At 45.6% G+C, this 23,656-nt stretch overlaps 1 protein-coding gene across 1 annotated transcript in view; it reads left to right on the forward strand.

The window, feature by feature from the left end:
* Positions 1-8,679: 8,679 nt before the first annotated feature.
* CLSPN (claspin) overlaps positions 8,680-23,656 on the forward strand; it is a 37,422-nt gene continuing 22,445 nt past the window's right edge. Inside the window, exons 1-8 of the mRNA XM_002720690.5 lie at positions 8,680-8,838; positions 13,729-13,834; positions 14,337-14,779; positions 16,031-16,192; positions 16,841-16,918; positions 17,215-17,287; positions 19,397-19,505; positions 19,682-20,253. Of these exons, the coding sequence (XP_002720736.3) occupies positions 8,815-8,838; positions 13,729-13,834; positions 14,337-14,779; positions 16,031-16,192; positions 16,841-16,918; positions 17,215-17,287; positions 19,397-19,505; positions 19,682-20,253 (1,567 nt within the window). The 5' untranslated portion in view covers positions 8,680-8,814. The remainder of the gene's footprint in view (positions 8,839-13,728; positions 13,835-14,336; positions 14,780-16,030; positions 16,193-16,840; positions 16,919-17,214; positions 17,288-19,396; positions 19,506-19,681; positions 20,254-23,656) is intronic.

The raw sequence follows: 23,656 nt of genomic DNA on the forward strand, positions 1-23,656 counted from the left end.
AGAGAGGTCTTCCATCCACTGGTTCACTCTCTAAATGGTTGCAATGGCCAGAGCTGGGCCGATCTGAAGTCAGGAGCTTCTTCCAGGTCTTCCACACAGGTGTAGGGTCCCAAGCACTTGGGCCATCTTCCACTGCTTCCCCAGGACAACAGCAGGGAGCTGGATTGGAAGTGGAGCAGCTGGGACTCAAACTGGGACCCATATGGGATGCTGGCACCACAGACGGAGGTTTAACCTACCGTGCCACAGAGCCAATTTACTCCCCAAATGCCTGCAACATCCAGGGCTGGGTCAGGCTGAAGCCAGGAGCCTGGAACTGTCTCCAGCAGGAAGCTGGGTCTGAAGTGGAGTAGCCAGGACTCAGACCAGGCACTCTGATGTGGGATGCAGGTGTCCCGGTGTTGGCTTAACCCACTGCACCACAACACCTGAGCTGGGAGCTTGTTTTATCTTTTCCCACATAATAAACCACAAGAAAATGTAGTAGCTTAAAACAATGATCATTTGTTTGCCCACAGATTTGTTAAATTTGACTGGGCTTAGCTGGTCTCACTTTTGGTCACTCATTCAGTTGCATTCATCTGGAGGCTCAAGGGGACTGGATGGTTCAAAGTGGTGACCTGTGGCAATTAGCTGTTGGCTAACATGTCTAGATTCTTTTCTATGTGGCTGATCCAACAGAATAACTTTGCTTCTTTTTTTTTTTTTTTTTTTTTGACAGGCAGAGTGGACAGTGAGAGAGAGACAGAGAGAAAGGTCTTCCTTTTGCCGTTGGTTCACCCTCCAATGGCCGCTGCAGCTGGCACACCACGCTGATCCAAAGCCAGGAGCCAGGTGCTTCTCCTGGTCTCCCATGGGGTGCAGGGCCCAAGCACTTGGGCCATCCTGCACTGCACTCCCTGGCCACAGCAGAGAGCTGGCCTGGAAGAGAGGCAACCGGGACAGAATCCGGTGCCCTGACTGGGACTAGAACCCGGTGTGCCGGCGCCGCAAGGCAGAAGATTAGCCTAGTGAGTCGCGGCACCGGCCATAACTTTGCTTCTTAAATAGTGGCAGCAATGTTCTAAGATTATAGGCGTAAAAGTGACCAAGTCCTTTAAGGATAGCTGTAGAAGCTATGCAGGGTTGGAGTAGGCCTCTGGCGCAGTGGTTGATGCCACTTGGGATGCCTGCATCCTGTATCAGAGTGCCTGGTTTGAGAATGGATTGTTTCACTTCTGATCCAGCTTCCTACTACTGCACGCCCTTGGTAACAGCAAATGGTAGCTCAGGTATTAAGAACATGCTACCCATGTGGGAGATCCCAGTGGAGTTCTGGGTTCCTGGCTTCTCTGGCTCAACTCTTGCAGACATTTGGGGAATAATCCAGTGGGTGGGAGATTGTTGTCTCTCTCTCTTCTTTCATTCTCTCATTCTGCCTCTCTGCTTTTCAAATAAATAAATAAGAAGCTATACAACGTTTCTTTCACTACATTCTGTTGATCAATGCAAGTAACAGGCGTAACCCAGAAATTAAGGATTAAGTAGGAGGTGCAGCAAAATCATATTGGAAAAGGGAGAGGACACAAACAGCCACAACTGCTCTAATAATCTACTACAATGCCCAATAAAGGTTTGTGGGGTGAAGTCTAAAGTTCAAGGTTTGGGGCTGGCACCATGGCGCAGCCGGTTAAAGCCCTAGCCTGGAGCGCTGGCGTTCCATATGGGCACTGGTTTGAGTCCCAGCTACTCCACTTCCAATCCAGCTCTCTGCAATGGCCTGGGAAAGCAGTAGAGGATAGCCCAAGTCCTTGGGCCCCTGCATCCACGTGGGAGACCCGGAGGAAGCTCCTGGTTCCTGGCTTCAGATTGGCTCAGCTTCAGCTGTTGTGTCCATCTGGGGAGTGAACAAGCAGATAGAAGACCTCTCTCTCTGTCACTACCTCTCTTTGTAATTCTTTCAAATAAATGAGTCTTTAAAAAAATAAATAAAGTTCAAGGCTTGTTATGATCTACTTCCAGTTGACAGGTTTCCCAGCCCTTTTAGAAATAGTTGACTTATCTGTCAAAACTGAAGGGGCTTGGGCATTAGCAAATCCATAAGCAGGTGCTGAAATTTAATACAAAATAGGGACAGAGTAGACTGTGTTTCTATGGTAGGATTCTTTCCCCCAGACATGTATACATGGGTAGAGTTTTCATAAACCAGTTGAGATATATTTGATTGAAGTACTTGGCCAAGTTCTATAGATGCTAACGTCTAAATAAACACTACTTGAATCACCAACTCATTAAGTTTCTAATGGACTTTGGACAGGGAAGGGACATGAAAACACTTGGGGGCCGGGGCCGTGGCTCAATAGGCTAATCCTCCGCCTTGCGGTGCCGGCACACCAGGTTCTAGCCTGGTTGGGGCTCCGGATTCTGTCCGGGTTGCCCCTCTTCCAGGCCAGCTCTCAGCTGTGGCCCGGGAGTGCAGTGGAGGATGGCCCAAGTGCTTGGGCCCTGCACCCGCATGGGAGACCAGGAGAAGCACCTGGCTCCTGGCTTCGGATCAGCGCGATGCGCCGGCCACAGCACGCTGGCTGCAGCGGCCATTGGAGGGTGAACCAACAGCAAAAGGAAGACCTTTCTCTCTCTCTCTCTCTCTCTCTCTCACTGTCCACTCTGCCTGTCAAAAAGGAAAAAAAAAAAAAAACACTTGGGTCGCTATAAAAAGCAAAGTAGAAAGCTTGAGGAAAAATTGAATACAGCAGAGCAGAGGGACTTATTTCCCTTATAAATTTTTCCTGGTAGGCAGCCAGGAAGGAAAAGGGCATTGAAGGGAAAATATGTGAATGGAATACAAAATAAACTGCTGAGTGAAGCTTTTGAGTACTGCAAGAATAGGCAGCTGGGGAATGGAATGGAGATGCCTGCCTGGGTCTGGGGAATACCTGGTTTTATACCAGAAAAACTAAGAGGGCTCCTGTTTGGACACTGGATGGACAGGGGTGAGCTATGAAGGGAAAAACCCTTTATTCTGTGCTGAGCTAAAATGAATCCATAACTGGAAGTAATGACTTGTATTCTCAGTTGTGTGGAATAGCATCACAATCCATCACTCAGTGGTCCACAGACGTGGAAGGCACTGGCATCACACTGAGCCTACTCTCCTTTGCCCGTCACAGTTCATCATCCAACAAGCCTTGTCAATGTTGCCTCTTCTTTTCAATCCATTCCCTCCTCTCCAGTGTTGCTGCCATTGACCTAATTCAGCTTCCCATAATCTCCCACTCAGACAACTGGTCTTCTTGTGTCCAGCCTAATCCCTTTCCAATTCATCCTTCACACACTGCTAGGATAATCTTTCTCAGGCGTCTATCTGACCATATCACCCTCCTGTTTAACAACCCCCCTCTCTCCCCAGCTGCCCGTTCGTCCCAGCTAAACTCTGAATGTAACATTCAAGGCCTTTTGCTCCTTATTCAACTTCCAGCCTTCTTTGTGGCCACTCCCCGCACCTCTCACCCTGTACTCTGACCTACTTTCAGTTCCCCAAGCACAACCTGCCTTATCAAGCCCCTACACATACCTGGAATGCCATTTTCTCCCTGTGCCAGCCTGATTGAAATTCATTCATGAATCATTCCCCTCCAACCCCCACTCTCTACCCTCCCCCATCCTCCCCCACCCCCGGCCACAATCAGCTTCTCTCCCCTTATCCCATAGCTTCCTGGACACACCACATGCTGCACATACTTGTCTGTGTGCCTGTCTCCAGCTGGCAATGGGAAGCTTTCTGAGAACAAGCCTGCCTTTCATTGATCAGGATATTCTCTGTGTCTAGCATAGGCTTAAAATAGGTGCTTGAGGTTTGGGGAGAAGTGGATGAATATTTTCATGTAGGTATTTGAAGTTCCCCAAAGTTGTGATAAAGGAGCTTCTGTACACAAAGTAGTTATGTTATATATATGCTGCTATGCCTTGGGTGAAGGCTCTGGTTGCTTTTAAATTTTAGATCATAGTATTTTAATGCGTCATTCAACAGTTACTTACTAAGTATTCACTATGTGTGTTTTTTTTTAAATTTTTTTTTTTTAACAGGCAGAGTGGACAGTGAGAGAGAGAGACAGAGAGAAAGGTCTTCCTTTTGCTGTTGGTTCACCCTCCAATGGCCGCCGCGGCCGGCGCACCACACTGATCTGAAGGCAGGAGCCAGGTGCTTCTCCTGGTCTCCCATGGGGTGCAGGGCCCAAGCACTTGGGCCATCCTCCACTGCACTCCTGGGCCATAGCAGAGAGCTGGCCTGGAAGAGGGGCAACCAGGACAGAATCCGTCGCCCCGACCGGGACTAGAACCTGGTGTGCCGGCGCCGCTAGGTGGAGGATTAGCCTAGTGAGCCACAGCGCCGGCCAAGTACTCACTATGTTTTAGGTCCTGTGTCATTTTTTCAAAAAGATTTATTTTATTTATTTGAAGGACAGAGTTATACAGAGAGAGGGAGAGTCAGAGAGAGGTTCCATTCCTCTGGTTCACTCCCCAAATGGCCCCAGTGGTTGGGCCTGGATCAGGATGAAGCCAGATTTTTCTGGGTCTCCCATGTGGGTGGAAGAGGCCCAAGTATTTGGGCCATCGTTTGCTGCTTTCCCATGTACATTAGCAGGAAGCTGGATCAGAAATGGAGCAGCCGGGACACGAACCAGCGCCCAGATGGGATGCCTGTGTCGGAGGCAGCAGTTTGACCTGCTGTGCCACAATGCTGGTCCCAATCCTGTGTCATTTTTGAAGATCAGGGGATAGTGCATTGAGCAAGAAAAACAGCTCTGATCTTCAAACAGGGCACTCTCCAAGCGAAGCTTTGAAATTTTTTCTGAGTGACAGTGTGAAATTATTCTTGAAATCAGATGCTGGAAGAGGCAGCTGTTTCACCCCACCAAAGGAAAGTTTAAGTAACTAATCTTAAAATGACCTCTTTCCCTGGTGGCTAAAGGGAATGGGTGAGATGACATGACCAGGACCTGCCACTTGGTGGCAGTGCTTCTCAAAGGATGAATATTTTCAGATGAGAAAAGTAAGGTCTCAAACTTTATTCCAAAGAACTACTCCTTTGTACTAATTAGTACACAATACATTACAGGGTAGCCTTTCTCAAGTTGTAAAGAAAGGAGTAGAAGATATAATTTAGCCAAACATCTCCCTCCAAACTTCCCTAAGCCTCTGATATCTTCTTTGGTTGGTCTGTAAAGGAGCAAATGTAAGCAGAACACTGGAATGAGCTAGGCATGTTATGTTCCATGATTCGTTTTTCTCATGGCCATATAATATCATAGTGCTTTTTTCATATTGATTCTTTGTGGTATAATTAGAGATCCTATAAGTGAAAATGTTTCCTAACTGATATGACCAGATGAAAAGTACCAGGACTTGCAAAACTGTTCCTGTGCAGTACCAAACTCCCAGATTCTCTACAATTAAATCCATTTGAGAAGCATGATTGGATCCAGTGTTTTCTAGTCACCAGGATAACAAGGCTCTGAGATACTAAATGGCTTATCTAAGACCACAAAGCCGTGCATGGAACGGGTTCAGGCTAATTCCTATAAAATGAACATTCTAGATGTTTCTCTTGTTGCCATCTATCAACTTCATCTTTCAAAAAAGATTTATTTATTAATTTGAAAGGCAGAGTTATGAGGGTGGGGTAGAAAAGCGAGCGAGCAGGCAAGAGAGACTCTTCCATCCACTGGTTCAGGTGCACTAGCAGGGAGCTGGATCAGAAGTGGAGCAGCCAGGATTTCAACTGGCTCTCATATAGGATGCCAGAATTGCAGGTGGTAGCTTAACCCACTACACCACAATGCCAGTTACCTTTTGATTTCATCAACAGAGGTTGTTGGATGAGTAACCTTGGGGGAAAGGGACAAGGAGTCAAGAGTAAGTGCCCATTGGTCCTTGGCCTTTTCGCTATGATCAAGTGAAGAGTCACTGCCCAGCTTCTGAGCTGGTGAGTGAGGGATGGTGGTGCCAATCATCAAAATTGAGAATACAAAGTGCTAATTCCAAAGATGACTCACTTTAGCTGGGTGCAAGCTAATGTGTAGAACAAAATGTTTTGTGGGAATGGGAGAAATAAGGAATTTTATCATGGTCTAGAGTTCCAGTTTTGCAAGTGGAGAGAGTTCTGGAGATTTATGGCACAACAAAGTGAATGTACATAGTATAGTACATACACACTGTATAAGGTGATAATGATTAATGCGGCACATTTTATCTCATGTATATTTTACCACAATAAAAAATAAATAAAGGTTTCTTTTGCCTTCTTCACTCCTGTCTACCCATCATCCAAATGGGAGATTTCTCTCTTAGTTTCTCCAGTAAGTGAAGAGGTGCTCTCAAAAGACATTAGAAAATACTAATATAAGGAATATTATTTCATTTATTCACTTTTAGAGGCAGTTCAAGAAGAATCATAGAGTTGTAAACGGATGTTTATCCATTTCCCCACTCTGAGCCAGGATTGTTCTAAGTCTTTGGTTCTCAAAGTATGGTCTGTGGATCAGCAGCCCTAATATCACCTGGTAACTCGTTAGAAATACACATTCTGGGGTGGGCGAGGTGTACAGGCATTTGGAACAGTAGTTGATGCCCATATCCTGGCCAAGACATCCGCATCTCACATCAGAGTGTCTGGAATCAAGTACCAGCTCTGCTCGTGATTCCAGCTTCCTGCCTGTGTGCACCCGGGGAGGCAGAAGGTGACAAGTTGTTGGGTCTCTGTTACTACACGGGAAACCTGGATTGAGTTCCAGGCTCCCAGCTTCAGCCAAGCCTAGCTTGCTATTGTGGGCATTTAGGGAGTGAACCAGGGATGGGAAATTTCTCTGTCTCTGTCTCTCAAATAAATAAAAGAAATACATTTGAGAAGATAGTAAAGTGATGAAAAGGCAGATGGATTGAGACATGCAAGGAAGAGGATGGGTGATGGGGTCTTGTGGGTGGGGGCAGAAGTAGGTTGAGAGGTGGAAAGGAGGTGAAGAAGTAAAGCTGAGCAAAGGGCTTTTAACTGAACCCAGCTAAAGACAGACGCTTGGAAGAGGAAACCAGTGCAGTGCCTAGGGGCACCAACCAGCCTGGTATGTCAATGACCAAGGAGGGCCCTGGGCTGTGGGATTTTCAGTGCTAAAATCAGGAAAGGCCTGGGAACACTGGACTGAGCTGGTCTCCTTATCAGAGGTTACAACTGTGGAGTTAAGTGAGGCAGTAAGTGCTCTGCCCCTTCTCTCCGGGTGCCCCTCCTCTCCTGCAAGGGGCCCTGACTCAGCCAGATGCCAGAGGACAAGGGAGCTGGGGTAATAGTCTCGGAGGGTGAGCCTTGCCTGGACACAGACCAGGGCAAAGAAAGGAGAATCAACCCAGAGAGGCAAAAAGATAATAAGCAGCACAGTGGCAAAATGCACTAGAAGGGCCTAGGGAAGGTGGACTCCAGAGCTTTTACTCCTTTTCTAGTCTTGTTCAAAAGTAGAAAGCCCTGGGGTCAGCGCTGTGGCAGTGGGCTAAGCTTCCACTGGCAGCACCGGCATCCCATATGGGTGCCGGTTCGAGTCCTGGCCGCTCAACTTCCAATCCAGCTCTGTGCTGTGGCCTGGGAAAGCAGTAGAAGATGGCCCAAGTGGTTGGGCCCCTGTACCCACATAAGAAAACCCGAAGGAAGCTCCTGACTCCTGGATTCAGATTAGCCCAGCTCCAGCCTTTGTGGCCATTTGGTGAGTGAACCAGAGGATGTTTGTCTCTCTGTCTCTCCCTCTCTCTGTAACTCTACCTCCCAAATAAAAATAAATAAAATATTTACTAAAAAAAAAAAAAAAGTAGAAAGCCCTCTAGGTCTGAGGCGGGTCCCGTCTGCACGTTCAAATTAGCCCCAAATAAAATTTATAAAGATTACCCATTAATGTTCTTTGGTATCTAAGCAGTTGGCAAAACGTGTTTTTGTTGTTTTTTTCTTTTCTTTTCTTTTGAAAGCGCAACAAAGAGAGAGAGAGAAAATCTTTCATCTGCTGGTTCATTCCCCAAATGCCCACATCAGCCAGGAGCCAAGACCTCCATCCGGGTCTTTCAGGTGGGTGGCAGAGGCCCAAGCACTTGGTCCATCCTCTTCTGCCCACCCCCCCGCAGTGCACTAGCAGGGGGCTGGAGGTGGGAGTCCATCCCCAGGCACTCCAGAGTGGGATGCGAGTGAACCACCCATTGTGCCGGCCCCTGGAGAAACGTTTTTTATTCAATGGTGTCAGGTACAAGAAGGGCCAGACAGGGTCGCCAGCAGCTGCAAGGCTGCGGTCAGTGGAGAAACCCCTATGGAGGCCCAGGACTCTATCTGAAAAGATTCACGCACAGGACATCCTGCAGGGGGCGAGGGGACCAGCTCACTCTTAAATTTGGGCGTGACGTGAGTCGCCGAGCTGTGGCGGCGCCCAGAGTCAAAGCACTGTTCGCCAGGTGCCTCCTGGTAAGGACGGTGGGCCCTGCCGCCTGGCACCCCGCCCCAGCACTCACAGCCTCCGCCCCAAGCCCAGCTGACAAGAGCAGTCGGGGACCCGCCAAGCCAACACTGACCGTCATCCTGGAGCCGGCCGCAAGAGCTTCGTGATTGGTGGGACGGGAGTGGGCGGGGCCTAGAATGGAAGGTCTGCTTCGGATTGGTGCAAATCATCGAGGGCGGGTCCTCCACCCCGGCTGGGCGCGAAAGCTCAAACGCCGCTTCCAGGCTGGAGACGGCGGGAGAGGCGCTGCGCCAGAGGTTGCAGGAACCCGGCACTGCTTCGTCTGGTGCGGACCGCTGCGGAGGCCGGAACCATGACGGGCGAGGAAGGCTCTGAGGTGGGTTTAAGCACAGGCCTCCTACATGGGCTGCGGAGGCCGGGCGCCGTGGGGTGGACTGGGGCAGGGGTAGAGCCGGTGCCCCGGGGCTGAGAGGACTACAGCTCCCGGCGTGCACCGCGCGGGCGCCAGCTGCCGCGCGCGCCTCCGCTGAGAGGGGCTCGCGACCTCTCCCGGGGGTCCTGGCGCGAGGCGTCCCGAGCTTCGGGCCGGTGGTCCCGGTGGTCCCGGTGGTCGGTCCTTGCCGCCTGGCTCTGTCCCTGCCGCCCGCCTTCCCCTTTGGCGCGTTTCCTGTCACGTTAGCTCCTCCTCTTACTACGCCCCCAATGAGAGGAGGCCCAGGCGAACGCGCGGCGGGGATGCGGGGCGGGATTCTTGGTAAATGGAGCGCGGGGTGTTAGGAAGTTCGAAATTGGGCCAGGAAGGCCGCCTTGTGTTCTCCGACTGGGTCCCGGGAGCGCAAGACGCTCTCGCCTTGGAAGCAAAATTTAAAAGGACGCAAAAAAAAAAAAAAAAAAAAAAAAAAGTAGTCACCCAGTGCAACCCACATTTTAATGCAGTATTTAAAAAACAAAATTTTGCGAAAAGTTTCATGACTTGGTATTGAACAGAATAGGGACATTTTAAATAAGGACAAGATCCAATCCTGCCTCACCCACTTTACCCTAATCCTGTCTCTGGTTCCCGGAAAACTTCGCAGCAGGAGGCTGACATGAGTCATAGTTGGCCGATTTGATTTTTTTTAAAGATACTAATTGATCAGGGAGTTCTTGAAACCCCTCTGTCTCTTCTGGCTCCAGTGTTGGACATGGCTGGTCCTGTTGCAAATGGCCGAGAATAGAACTGAGATTAAATGCATGCCCATGGATTGAGCTGTGTGCTTACCTGAAGTCAGTGTCCACATCCACAGACAGAACTTAACAGTCTTACTGCTTTGGTTTGTTGAGGGGACCATCAGCACATACATGATAACCGTCAACCCGTGTTATATATTTTTTTAATAATTGAGCTAGACATTGAAATCAACGAACTAATTTGATAAACCACTAGAGTAAGGCCTTATACCCTTTTACATTACATTTGTTTGTAATTTCTCTCATATTTTTAAAAAAAGATTATTCAGGAGGCAGGGTGGGGAGAGAGCTTCCATCTGCTGGTTCACTCCCCAAATGCCAGGGATAGGCCAGGCTGGATAGGGATAGCTCAGTCTGGACCCAAGAGCCAGGAATGGCATTTGGGTCTCCCACATGGGTAGCAGGGACCCAAGTACTTAGGCCATCTTCTGCTGCTTTCCCAGGTACATTAGCAGGAAGCTGTATTGGGACTCAAACTGACAGTCAGATATGGGATATGGTCATTCCAAGCTGTGGCTTAACCTCCCTTACTGCAATACTGGGGCCTCCTTGCTTATTATTATCATTCTTAAAAGATTTACTTATTTATTTGAAAGTCAGAGTTACAGAGAGGGAGAGGCAGAGAGAGAACTTCCATTTGCAGGTTCATTCCCCAAATGGCTGCAACAGCCAGCTCTGGGCCAGGCGGAAGCCAGGAGCTTCATCCAGGTTTCCCATGTGCGTGGCAATCGTTCAAGCACTTGGGCCATCTGCTGCTGCTTTCCCAGGTGTATTGTCAGGGGGCAGGATCGGAAGTGGAGCAGCTGGGATGCGAACCGTGCCCATATAGGATGCAGGTGTCATAGGTGGTGGCTTAACCACAGTGCCAGCCCCCCTCCTCCCTTATGAATAAGTTAACTCAGATCCCTGAGAACACTGAGGAGATAGGAGACCTGGCATCTTGGGTCAATTTGGTCACTAACTGTTCAAGTCACTAACACCTAGATTTTTTTACTTGTGACATTTAAAAATGTTTCATTTAGAAAATGTCATCTATACAAATGAGGTGTATGTAATAATCCCTTCACCTAATTTTGATTATTGTCTAATCATGGCCGATCTTGATCAATTTATACCCTACCTTCTTTTCCCTCATTGGATTATTTGGAAGAAAATCCCAACATATTTATTTAAAATTTTAGTTGTTTTTATTTTTTGAGAGAGAGCTCCAATCCACTGATTCCCCAAATGCGTGCAGCAGCTGGGGCTAGACCAGGCTGAAGCTGGGAACTGGGAAACTCAGTGTAGGTCTCCCCCATGAGTGTCAGAGACTGACCTATTTGAGCTATCATTTACTACATCCTGGACTACACATCAGCAGGAAACTGGAATTGGAAGCTGAGCCAGGATTTGAACCAGGCATTGAATATGGGATGCAGGTGTCCCAAGCAGTGTATTAAGTATTACACCAAACACCCCCATGACATATTTAATCTACAGATATTTCAGTGCACATTCCTAGAAGACAAAGAGCTTTCCACAAAAGGATAACCGACCATATTATTATGCAAAATATCTAGTCAGTATTCAGATTTCTTTGACTCATGCATATTTCAGATTTTTATTTGAATAAGGATTCAGTCTACAATTGCAATTCTTGGTATATATGTATATCCATCTTTTATGTTGTATATTGTTTAATTGAAAGAGTTGCAGGGAGGGGAGAGAAACAGAGAAGTCTTCCATCTGCTGGTTCACCCCACAAGGGCCACAATGGTCAGAGCTGAACCAGGCCAAAGCCAGGAGCTTCTTCTGGGTCTCTCACATGGGTGCCAGGGCCCAGGCACTTGGGCCACCCTCTGCTGCTTTTTCCAGGCCATTAGCAGGGGAGCAGGATCAGAACTGAAGCAGCCAGGATTCGAACTGGAGCCCATATGGGATGTTGGCATCCCAGGCTGTGGCTTTGCTCACTGTGCCACAACACAGCCCCGAGTTTCCCACATCCAGATTGTATGTCTGGTATTTTTGAACACGCTCCTCTGCTCTCTCTTTTGGATCTACAGACTTGATCAGATTCAGATGTGAGTATTCTGACACAAATGCTGTATAGATGGTGTTGGGTACTTCTATTAGGCTGTATACAATGTGTTGTTCCTTTTTTGGTAAAATCAGCAGACATTAATGTCATTGCCTAGCTCTGTTATTTAATTGAAGGTTGCTAAAAACTGTGATAGCCTAAGTCCATGATTTCTTCCTTGATTAACTAGGATATTTCTCTTAAGAAAAACTTCCTCTCAGCCATAAGGAAGAATGAAATTCTGATGTTTGCAACAAAGTGGAAGCAACTGGAGATCATTGTGCTAAGTGAAATAAGCCAGACCCAAAAAAAAAAAAATCACATTTTCTATTTGTGATAGAAAATAGATATACTATTATTGTTTTAATGATCTGTGATTGTTTTTTAAAATTTACTGTATGTGAGTGAAATGGACATCTTTTTGTTTGAATATTGTTTATAATCGTTGCCTATATTCCTGCTGAACTGTGGTCATTTTACTTTTTACTTGTTGAACTCTTTAGTCAAGCAGTAAGCCTTTGATTATAAGGTAAATTAAAAATATGTTATATCAGGGGCCGGCGCTATGGCGCAGTGGGTTAACGCCCTGGCCTGAAGTGCCAGCATCCCATATGGGCACCAGTTCTAGTCCCAGCTGCTCCTCTTCCAATCCAGCTCTCTGCTATGGCCTGGGAAAGCAGTAGAAGATGGCCCAAGTCCTTGGGCCCCTGCACCTGTGTGAGAGGGCAGTACTGTGGCTTAGAGGGTAAAGCCACCACCCACAGAGCTGGCATCCCATATGGGTGTCGGTTTGAGTCCTGGCTGCTCCACTTCTGACCCAGCTCTCTCCTATGGCCTGGGAAAGCAGTGATGTCCCAAGTCCTTGGGCCCCTGCACCAACATGGGAGACCCAGAAGAAGCTCCTGGCTCCTGGCTCCTGGCTTCAGATCGGCACAGCTCTGGCCGTTGGGGCTATCTGGGGAGTGAACCATCGGATGGAAGACTTCTCTCTATCTGCCTCTCCTCTTTCTGTGTAACTCTGACTTTCAAATAAATAAATCTTATAACAAAATAAAAAGAAGTTATATCAAAAATTTAAAAAGAAAGGGAGAAAGGTAGTATCATTACAGTTCTAGAATTGCATATTTCTAGAATTGTATCTATGAGCTACATTGAATCTGTTCTTTTATATTAATATCACATTAACATGAGAATTGTGTTGTAGTGATTGTCATACATTTGCTGTGACCCTGAGAATGAAAAAGTAACTGAAAAAAAGAAAAAAAAAACTTACCTTTATCAATCATTTAGGTACACTGAGGATGCCATGATAAATGCTTGATTCTTTTATTTATTTACTGTTACTGAAAGAGTTGGTTATATTAGGTCCTACGAAAGTGTCTGAGAAGCTCAAAAGTTCATGGTTTTCAAAATTTTTTGTGCCAAAATAAACTTTTTTTTTTTGACAGGCAGAGTAGATAGTGAGAGAGAGAGAGACAGAGAGAAAGGACTTCCATTGCCGGTGGTTCACCCTCCAGTGGCTGCCACGGCTGGGGAGCTGCGGCCAGCGCACCACGCTGATCCGAAGGCAGGAGCCAGGTGCTTCTCCTGGGTCCCATGGGGTGCAGGGCCCAAGCACTTGGGCCATCCTCCACTGCCTTCCCGGGCCACAGCAGAGAGCTGGCCTGGAAGAGGGGCAACCGGGACAGAATCCGGTGCCCTGACCGGGACTAGAACCCGGTGTGCCGGTGCCGCTAGGTGGAGGATTAGTCTAGTGAGCCACGGCACCAGCCCCAAAATAAACTTTTTAAAATTGGATTTCCCCAGAACTTTTTACAGTGTCCTCACAAAACATTTTTGGTTTTTGTTTCAGTAATTCTAAATATCATCTCTTCATTGATCCATTGTATTGGTTCATTCCTTCTTTCAGCTTGATGATCCCATGATGTTTTGTGTATCAATACTTGGAGCTTTCTGTTAGCTCATATTCTCATTTTCTAGGTACACCTGGAAATCAGTGACTCAAAACTCCTTCCACAAGAAGCAGGCAGTCCTGTAGACAGTGGACAGGGTAGCTGTGAAACCACTGGCACCTTCAGTGAAAGAGGTTTGTAATATGCATTACTTTTGTTTTTAGAAGTAGAAGAGGCCTGGGTTGTAAGTTAATTGAACTAATTTCTTTAATCTCTTTGTTTTTAGCTTGGCTTTTGTTTAGTATAAAAGCAAGTACTTATATCTTTTTGATAATATCCATTTCTATTCTATTACTGAATGTATAAAATGTAAAATGTCTAACAGCCACCACATGGCCTGGTTAAATGCATTCATCCTATAATAAAAGGATTTTTAACACCTGCCAGAGGGATTAGAACAACTTTACACATTGTAAATATATATAATTGCTTTTCTCAGTAAGACACATTTTACCAGGGAAAATGTTTTCAAAATGTATTTTTAGATTTTCTTTGCTACAATCAGTTCTTAATGGTAGTTACATAATTTCACAAGGTGACGTAACGCTTGTATAATTGGGTATATTTTCCAGGAGTATGAAGCTAGGAGGAAGGCCAAATGATTGTAAACCTTTGAAAATTTTATGTTTCCTCCAGATTCAGATGAAGAGATGTTTGTGAGTAAGAAATTGAAAAGCAGGAAAGTGCTGCAGGACAGTGATTCTGAACTAGAGAATAAAAATGCTTCTCCAGAGAAAGCTACCTATGACAGTGCTGAAGAGGAAAATAAAGAGAATGTATATACTGGGAAAAATGGAAAAATCAAAAGGACTTACAAAACTCTGGCAGACAGTGAGGACAGTGACATAGAGGAGTCTTTGTCTCAGGAAAATCTTCAAGGGACACCTTGCTTAGAGCTGAATCTCCAGTCTGGAAACTCTGTGGACTTCATGGCTGACAGCAAGGTTTCTAGAAAATCGATACGTGATAAAGAAGGAACTGGAGGAAAAGCAAAAGTAAAGTCAAAGAGAAGGCTTGAGAAAGAGGAGAGAAAGATGGAAAAAATTAGGCGGCTGAAAAAGAAGGAGACAAAACATGAGGTACATGCTTAAAGGATGATTTGCTATTTCTCAAGTAGATTAACATTTTAGTAAAAGTTGCTTTCACTCTTGATGTGTTTTCTGCATCCTGAATAGAGCTTTGCATAGGCCATTTTGCATTGAGTGTGATTTAAAACGTATTGGTCTTATTTTTTCTTTTTTTAAGATTTATTTATTTATTTACTTGTTCAAAAGGCAAGGTGACAGAGGGAGAGACAGAAATATATTCCATTCTCTGGTCCCCTCCCCCAGATGGCCACATAAGTTGGGGCTAGGCCAGGCCAAAGCAAGGGTCCAGAAACTACATCTGAGCTTTTCATGTGGAGTCAGGGACTCAAGTACTTGAGACATCGCCTGATGCCTACCCAGACAGAGAAAGCTGGATCCGAAGCAGAGTAATGGGGACTCAGACCAGGCATTCTGATATGCGATGTGGATGTCTGTAGCAGTAGCTTAACCCACCGTACCACAATACCTCCCTGGGCTTAGTTTTCATTTTGGATATGTAGAGGACACTTCCAAATGGGTTTCTTTTCTTTTCTTTTTTCTTTTTTTTTTGAAGATTTATTTATTTATTTGAAAGGCAGAGTTACAGAGAGACAGAGAGAGGTCTTCCATCTTCTGGTTCACTCCCGAAATGGTTGCAAGTGGACTGGAGCTGCTCTGATCTGAAGCCAGGAGCCAGGAGCTTCTACCAGGTCTCCCGTGCGGATGCAGGAACCCAAGCACTTGGGCCATCTTTTGCTGCTTTCCCAGGACATAGCAGAGAGCTGGATTGGAAGTGGAGCAGCCGAGACTCGAATCGGCGCCCCTATGGGATGCTGGCACTGCAGGTGGTGGCTTTACCGCTACACCACAGCACCAACCCTGGGTTCTTATTTTCTGTGTGAGGATGTGAATTAATTTTTCACTGCTTCTGACCTGATGAAAATGAACTTTTGAAATAATCTTTTAGTGTATCCATCAGTCAGAAGTCTTACTTGCTAACTGAAAAAAACACCCACAAGTTTTATATGCTATTGCTTAATAAGTATTTAATTGACTTTTTAAAAAATTTACTGTTAATTTTGGACAGTTGCATAAAATCACAGCTTGGACTTCAAAGGCTAACTATGAGTTAGGAACCACTGAGAATGTTCTAGCTGCCCTAGACTTGTCTGAAACATGGGCTGATCCAATTTGCCATATATGTTGTGAAGCATTGGATTGTGACATGATTCGCTTACGCTTTTGTCTTTACGTATTATCCAGGAAGATGATGTGGAACAGCCATTTAATGACAGTGGCTGTGTACTTGCAAATAAAGACCTTTTTGAAACTGGATTGGAGGAAGAGAATAACTCTCCAGTGGAGGATGAAGAATCATTAGAATCAATAAGGGCAGCTGTGAAAAACAAAGTGAAAAAGCACAAGGCAAGTGAAGCGTGATTGCAATAGGAGCTAACCAGCTGCTTCTGATCTTGATTTTTTTGGATTTACTGTTGCAACCTTAATTTTGTTTAACTGAAGAAAAATGTGTACAGATTGATTTAAGTTTTTCAGCTGTTAATTTTGGAAACTTGCAGTACAAGTGATAGACATGTTAACTTGCTTGGAGACTAGTACTTTGTTATTGCTCTTCTAGGAATGATGGGCGGTGGAAAGTAAGATACTTTGTGTTGTGATAAGAAGCAGATAAATATTGGGGCAGAGATGTAACTTTTACAATTCTGTGGCCCCTGAGAAATGAACTCAGTAGGATCTTGGGGGTGTATCAAAGAGAGGCATCATCACAACGTTGTCCTGAGTGGAAGCCTCTCTTCCTAAGATTTTTCTTTAGCTCCTTTTGAGCCATTGTTCCCTCTTTAGGGAAGGATGTAAGTGGAGATGTAAGAAATGAGGGTTCAAGCTCCATTTGAGTAAGATCATCTGCTTTTTAAGTGTAGTAGGATGCTGTGTTTAAAATTTTCTATTAAATTATTGACTTATTGTTAATGTGATGTTGGAGTACAAAAGTCATCTTCAAAGACAGCTTCTTTGTGAGTATAGCTTTTGTCCTAATCAATTTGCAATCTCTTTTAGAAAAAGGAACCATCGTTGGCAAATGGGGTCTGTTCATTTGAAGAAGAAAGTGAGTTATCAAAAGGCGGCATGAGGAAGGTGAGATAGTCACACTGGTGTCTTTCACAGGAGATTGTGTTTCTTAGGAACAAATATTTTACTTTGCTATATTTTCCTGGTACTTGTCATACTGCTTTGTACATAGTAGGTACATAAATACTGATCGGATTGAATTAATTCTCTGAGACAAATAAATGAGCTCCTTGAGTTCATATTTATATTGAGTTTATTTGTGCTTATATCCCATCTCCTGTTTTCATGGAGAGAACAACTTATGAGAGATGAAGCTCTTTCTGGATAATATTTTTAATGCAGTCTCACTTTTTGTCTTTAAGGAAAGGAAGGCAGCCAAGTTAAGTAAAGAAGCATTGAAAAAACTGCACAGTGAGACTCAGCGCCTTATTCGAGGTAATGCAAACTGGCACAGTAAACTCGGAGGCAAATCGCAATATTTCTTTGTATGCTGAACTTGGGATGTTGGAGGTTTTTTTTTTTTTTTTTTTTTTAACATTCTTAATGTGAATTCAAGTTAAAATATCTTACCAGTATTGTGGTGGCATGTTAAGCTGCTATCTGCAATGCAGGCATCAAATATCAGAGTCCTGGCTACCTGCTTCAGATCGAGCTCCCTGCTAATGTTCCTGGAAAGGCAGTAGAAGGTGATCCAAGTACTTGGGACCCTGGCATCCATGTGGGAGATCTGGATGGGCTTTGTAGCTCCTGGCTTCAGCCTGGCCCAGTCCTGACTGTTATGGCCATTTGGGGAGTGCGCCAGTGGATGGAAGATCTCTCTCTCTCCCCTTCATTCTCTCTGTCACTCTGCCTATCAAGTAAATAAATAATCAGTCTTTTAAAAAATTATAATATATGTGCCTGGCGCTGTGTCACAGCAGGGTAAGCCATCATCTGGTATACTGGATTCTCATATGGGCACTGGTTCATGTCTCTGCTGCTCCACTCCTGATTTGGCTCACTGCTAAAGCACCTAGGAAAGCAGTGGAAGATGATCCAAAGGCTTGGGCCCCTGCACCCATGTGGAAGACATGGAAGTAGCTCCTGGCTCCTGGCTTTGGCCTGGCCCAGGCCAGGCCTGTACAGCCACTTGGAGAGTGAACCAGTGGATGGAAGATCTCTGTCTCTCCTTCTCTCTCTCTCTGTAACTCTGCCTTTCAAATAAATAAATAAATCTCTAAAAATTATAATATCAAGTTTAAGTTTAGATTTGATCTTGGGAAATAGCCATTGTTCTAAAGCCCTTGGAACATTAGTATAAACTGAGAAAACTTCAGAATTGTAGTGGAGGCAAGATTTTTTTTTAAAGATTTATTTATTTATTTATTTGAAAGGCAGAACTATAGAGAGGCAGAGGCAGAGAGAGATCTTCCATCTGCTGGTTCCCCAAATGGCCACAATGGCCAGAGCTGAACCAATCTAAAGCCAAGAGCCAGAAACTTCTGGGTCTTCCACGTGGGTGCAGGGGCCCAAGGACTTGGGCCATCACCTACTGCTTTCCCAGGCCATAGCAGAGAGCTGGATGGAAGTGGAGCAGCTGGGTCTCGAACTGGCATCCATATGGAATGCCAGCACTGCAGGCGGCAGCTTTACCCACTATGCCACAGCGTGCCAGTCCTGCAAGAATTTTTAAAGGGTTTATGGACTGGTTGTATCAGTATCCCTTTGGGAGGTTTTCTCTCTCTCTCTCTCTCTCTTTTAAGATTTATTTATTTTACTTGAAAGGCAGAACAGAGAGGAGAGGGAGAAACAGAGACAGAGACAGAAATCTTCCATCTGCTGGTTCACACCCCAAATGGCCACAACAGCCAGATCTTGGCCAGGTTGAAGCCAGGAGTCAGGAATTCCATCTGGGTGTCCCACATGGGTGGCAGGGACCCAAGCACTTTTTTTTTTTTTTTTTTAAGATTTATTTATTTATTTATTTGCAAGTCAGAATTACACAGAAAGAGAAATAGAAGCAGAGAGAGGTCCTCCATCCACTGATTCAGTCCCCAGTTGGCTGCAACAGCTGGACCTATACCAATCCAAAGTCAGGACCCAGGAGCTTCTTCCAGGCCTCCCAAGAAGATGCAGGGGCCCAAAGACTTGGGGCATCTTCTACTGCTTTCCCAGGCCATAGTAGAGAGCTGGATCAGAAGTGGAGCAGCAGGGACTCGAACCAGTGCCCATATGGGATGCTGGTACTGCAGATGGCGGCTTTACCTGCTACGCCACAGCACCAGCCCTGACCCAAGCACTTTCTTGACTTCCCAGGTGCATTAGCAGGGAGCTGGATCAGAAGTGCAGGAGTAGAGTAGCCATGACTTGAAATGGTGCTCATACAGGATGCTGGTGGTGGCTTCACCTAATGAGCCACAATACAGGCCCCATCTCCAACCTATGTTGAAGGAAGGATTATTCTATTTTTGGTGTTGTCTTCAGTTATACTATTTGGTGACTATTTGAAGTGATATTTCAGAATATACTGTATATGTATTTGCTTGTTTTGTTTCATTTTTATAGAGTCTGCACTGAATCTTCCATATCACATGCCTGAGAATAAAACCATTCATGACTTTTTCAAACGTAAACCCCGGCCCACTTGCCAGGGAAATCCCATGACACTCCTGAAGTAAGAACCCTCTTTCTTTGTGATTATAATTTTTGTGAGCTCTTGGTTTTATAGCAAGATGTGTCATAATAAAAAGTTCAGATCCCTAACTCCATTGAAACAGATTATGAACTAAGGAATGAGAATATTTCACAATGAAGATAATTTTCAACTCTATGTCCTTTTCCCTGCTCTAGGTCATCCAAATATCAGTCTAGCCATCACAAAGAAATCATAGACACTGTAAATGCAACTGAAATGGATTGTGACCGCCAATGCAAAGGTTCTGAACAAACAACAGGCATAGAATCGGAAACGGAAATTAATGCACTCCCCATGGTTTCAAAGGAACCTCAGATCACTACTAGATCAGATGAGTCTTCTAGGAACGATTTGGTGAGAAGTGAGGAGCCAGAAGTTCAGGAGAAACAGAAGCAGAGTGATGTTGGACCTTTACCTGGGGACAGCGTAGTGTCGCAACAGGAATCCAGTAGGAATGACAGTGCGGAATGTCAGGCTGGAAGTCCCATCACATCTGAACCTCATGCCCTGAAGAGAGAAGACAACCTGAAAAAAGCAGAAGAAGCAGAGGAGAAAGTGCAAGAGCCCGGGCAGCAGACTAAATCAACAGCCGCTGTGCCACCTGAAAAAGCGAGACGGTTCACTCTGGATAGACTTAAGCAGCTGGGAGTTGATGTTTCCATTAAACCACAGCTGGGTGCTGATGAAGATTCCTTTGTGATACTCGATGAACCTGAAACCAACAGAGGTAATCTTGAAATTGCGGGGCACCTCCCTGGAGTGATTTGTCCTGGCAGTTTTCAGTTACTTGCCACGGTGGAGGACAGGGAACACAAGAGAAACCAATAACCACACGTGCTCTTACTCCAGTTGTGCCAGAGATGGGAGGGGTTCCATTGAGATAAATTTGACAGGGTGTCAGGATGATCTAAACCTTGTTTCTAATGGAAGCCTGTTGATAGTTAATGTACAGAAGAGGCACACTGCTGTTGTGTTATGGTATTTAGGAATTTATTTCTGACTTTGCACCCTGAAATTTTTTTTTTTTTTTTTTTTTTTGACAGGCAGAGTGGACAGTGAGAGAGAGAGACAGAGAGAAAGGTCCTCCTTTGCCGTTGGTTCACCCTCCAATGGCCGCCACGGCCGGTGCGCTGCAGCCGGTGCACCGCGCTGATCCGATGGCAGGAGCCAGGAGCCAGGTGCTTTTCCTGGTCTCCCATGGGGTGCAGGGCCCAAGCACCTGGGCCATCCTCCACTGCACTCCCTGGCCACAGCAGAGAGCTGGCCTGGAAGAGGGGCAACTGGGACAGAATCGGACGCCCCAACCGGGACTAGAACCCGGTGTGCCGGCGCCGTAAGGCGGAGGATTAGCCTAGTGAGCCACGGCACCGGCCTGCACCCTGAAATTTTAAGTTTTTCTATGATCCTTGTTAAATCTTATTAAGACCTTCACAAAGACAATGTTCAGTTTTTCATAGCTAAACATTTTGGTTCCCTTAAATTGTCTGTAATGCTGAATTTTTTTCACTCATCCAACTGATATTCATGTGTCTGCTGTGTGCAAAATACTGTAGAGCATACTAAGACAAATCATATTTATCCTATACTTTCCATGTGTACATTGTAGCGGTGGTAAGAAATGTGCAAGTTACAGTAATGCAAGGGAGAGTGGTAAGTGACATGATGAACTTGTCATTGATAATCAAGAAAATTAAAAAATGTGAAGAAAAGGGGAAATATTCTTTTCTGCGGAGAGGGGAAAACATTTACCATTAAGTTCTACAGGAGTTCAGGGATAAGTGTCTTCTAGTGGGTTGTTAAAGGAAGACTTGAAAGGAGATGGATGTGATTATACATTAGATGTCTTTCTACAAGGGAACTTCAAAAAGCTTATGAGAAAATGGATTAAAAGATAAGTTTATTTTTGACACAAAAAAATTTTAAAATCCATGCGCATGTTTTTGTTTTGTTTTGTTTTGTTTTGTTTTTTGACAGACAAAATTAGACAGTGAGAGAGACAGAGAGAAAAGTCTTCCTTCCATTGATTCACCCCCCAAATGGCTGCTATGGCCAGCATGCTGTGCCAATCCGAAGGCAGGAGCCAGGCGCTTCCTCCTGGTCTCCCATGCGGGTGCAGGGCCCAAGCACTTGGGCCATCCTCCACTGCCTTCCTGGGCCACAGCAAAGAGCTGGACTGGAAGAGGGGCAACCGGGACAGAATCTGGCGCCCCAACCGGGACTAGAACCCGGGGTGTCGGTGCCACAGGCAGAGGATTAGCCTAGTGAGCCGCGGTGCCGGCAATGCATATGTTTTTCATTATGTGCATTTCCCAGACCTTTTGAAGACCCCTTATGTGATGTGGAATCTCCTGTGTTGTTCTCTACACATCACTAGTCCTTCCTCAGTAATGACACATTGTAGACATTTGTATTTATTGAATGAAGGAATGATCTTTCTTTCTTTTTTTTTTTTTTTTTTTTTATTTATTTAAAGACAGAGTTACAGAGCAAGGTAAAGCCAGAGAGAGAGAGAGAAGAGAGGTCTTCTATCCGTTAGTTCACTCCCTAAATGACCGCAACGGCCAGAACTGAGCTGATCTGGAGCCAGAACAAGGAGTTTCTTCCGGGTCACCCATGTGGGTGTAGGGGCCCAAGGACTTGGTCCATCTTCTACTGCTTTCCCAGGCCATAGCAGAGAGCTGGACTGGAAGTGGAGCAGCTGGGACTAGAACCGGCGCCCATGTGGGATGCCAGTGCTGCAGACCACAGCTTTAACTTGCTGCATCACAGCGCCAGCCCCAGGAATGATCTTTCAACACTGAAATCAAGCATTATCACTTTGAATGGACTTTTTTTTTTTTTTAAGATTTATTTATTGGGGGCTGGCATTGTGATGTAGAAAGTAAAGCCGCCGCCTGCAGTGCTGGAATCCCATGAGGGGGCAAGTTCAAGTCTTGGCTGTTCCACTTCCAATCCAGCTCTCTGCTATGGCTTGGGAAAGCAGTGGAAGATGGCTCAAGTCCTTGGGCCCCTACACCTGTGTGAGAGACCCGGAAGAAGCTCCTGGCTCCTGGCTTCAGATCGGCACAGCTCCAGACGTTGCTGCCAAATGGAGAGTGAACCAGCAGATGCAAGACCTCTCTCTGCCTCTCCTGTGAAACTCTGTGAAACTCTCTTTCAAATAAATAAATAAATCTTTAAAAAAAGAAATTTTATTTATTTATTAGAAAGGCAGAGACAGAGAGAAAGAGGTCTTCCATCCTCTGGTTCACTCCCAAGATGGCTGCAACGGCCAGAGCTGCACCGATCCAAAGCCAGGAGCCAGGAGCTTCTTTCGGGTCTCCCAAGTTGGTGCAGGGTCCCAGGGACTTGGGACATCACTGCTTTCCCAGGCCATAGGAGAGAGCTGGATCGGAAGTGGAGCAGCCAGGACTCAAACTGACACCCATATGGGATGCCAGCTCTGTGGGTGGTGGCTTTACCCTCTAAGCCACAGCACTGCCCTCCCTCTTTTTGTTTTTAAAAATTTATTTATTTTATTTGGAAGATTTACAGAGAGAGAGAGGGAGAGATATCCTCTGTCCACTGGTTCGCTTCCCAAATGGCTGCCCCAGTGAAAGCAGTGGGAAGGAATAGCTCAATTTCTTTATCTCATAGAGGGTAAGGTTTCCATGACACATGCATATAGATTTAAATTTTATGGTATCAGAAATATATTACTTCTTATCTTAATCCATTTTACATTGTTATAACAATAGCTGAGACTAGATGATTTATAAAAGAAAGTTTATTTAGCCTTATGCTCTGGACACCAAGTCTGACGATTGGGTGGCCAAAGCTGGTTTTTGGTGAGAGCCCTTGCTGCCTCACCTCATGATGGAAAGTGGAAGAACGAGTAGGCATGTGCAGATGTCGGAGACAAAGCATGAGAGGCAGCCTTGCTTTGTAACAGCCACTCTAGTAACCCATTCTCACGGTGATGCAATCCCAAGAGAGTGAGAATTCACTGCCATGAGAATTAGTTCCCTTGAGAAAGGCATTAATCCCTCTTTACCATCCCAACACCCCTTAAATGCCCCTCTCAATTCTCTCACAAATTTCAACATGAATTTCAGAGGGAACAACCTGTATTGGAATCAGTGCTCTTGTGC

The sequence above is a fragment of the Oryctolagus cuniculus genome, chromosome 7 (assembly GCF_964237555.1).
Source record: "Oryctolagus cuniculus chromosome 7, mOryCun1.1, whole genome shotgun sequence".
Lineage (NCBI taxonomy): Eukaryota > Metazoa > Chordata > Mammalia > Lagomorpha > Leporidae > Oryctolagus > Oryctolagus cuniculus.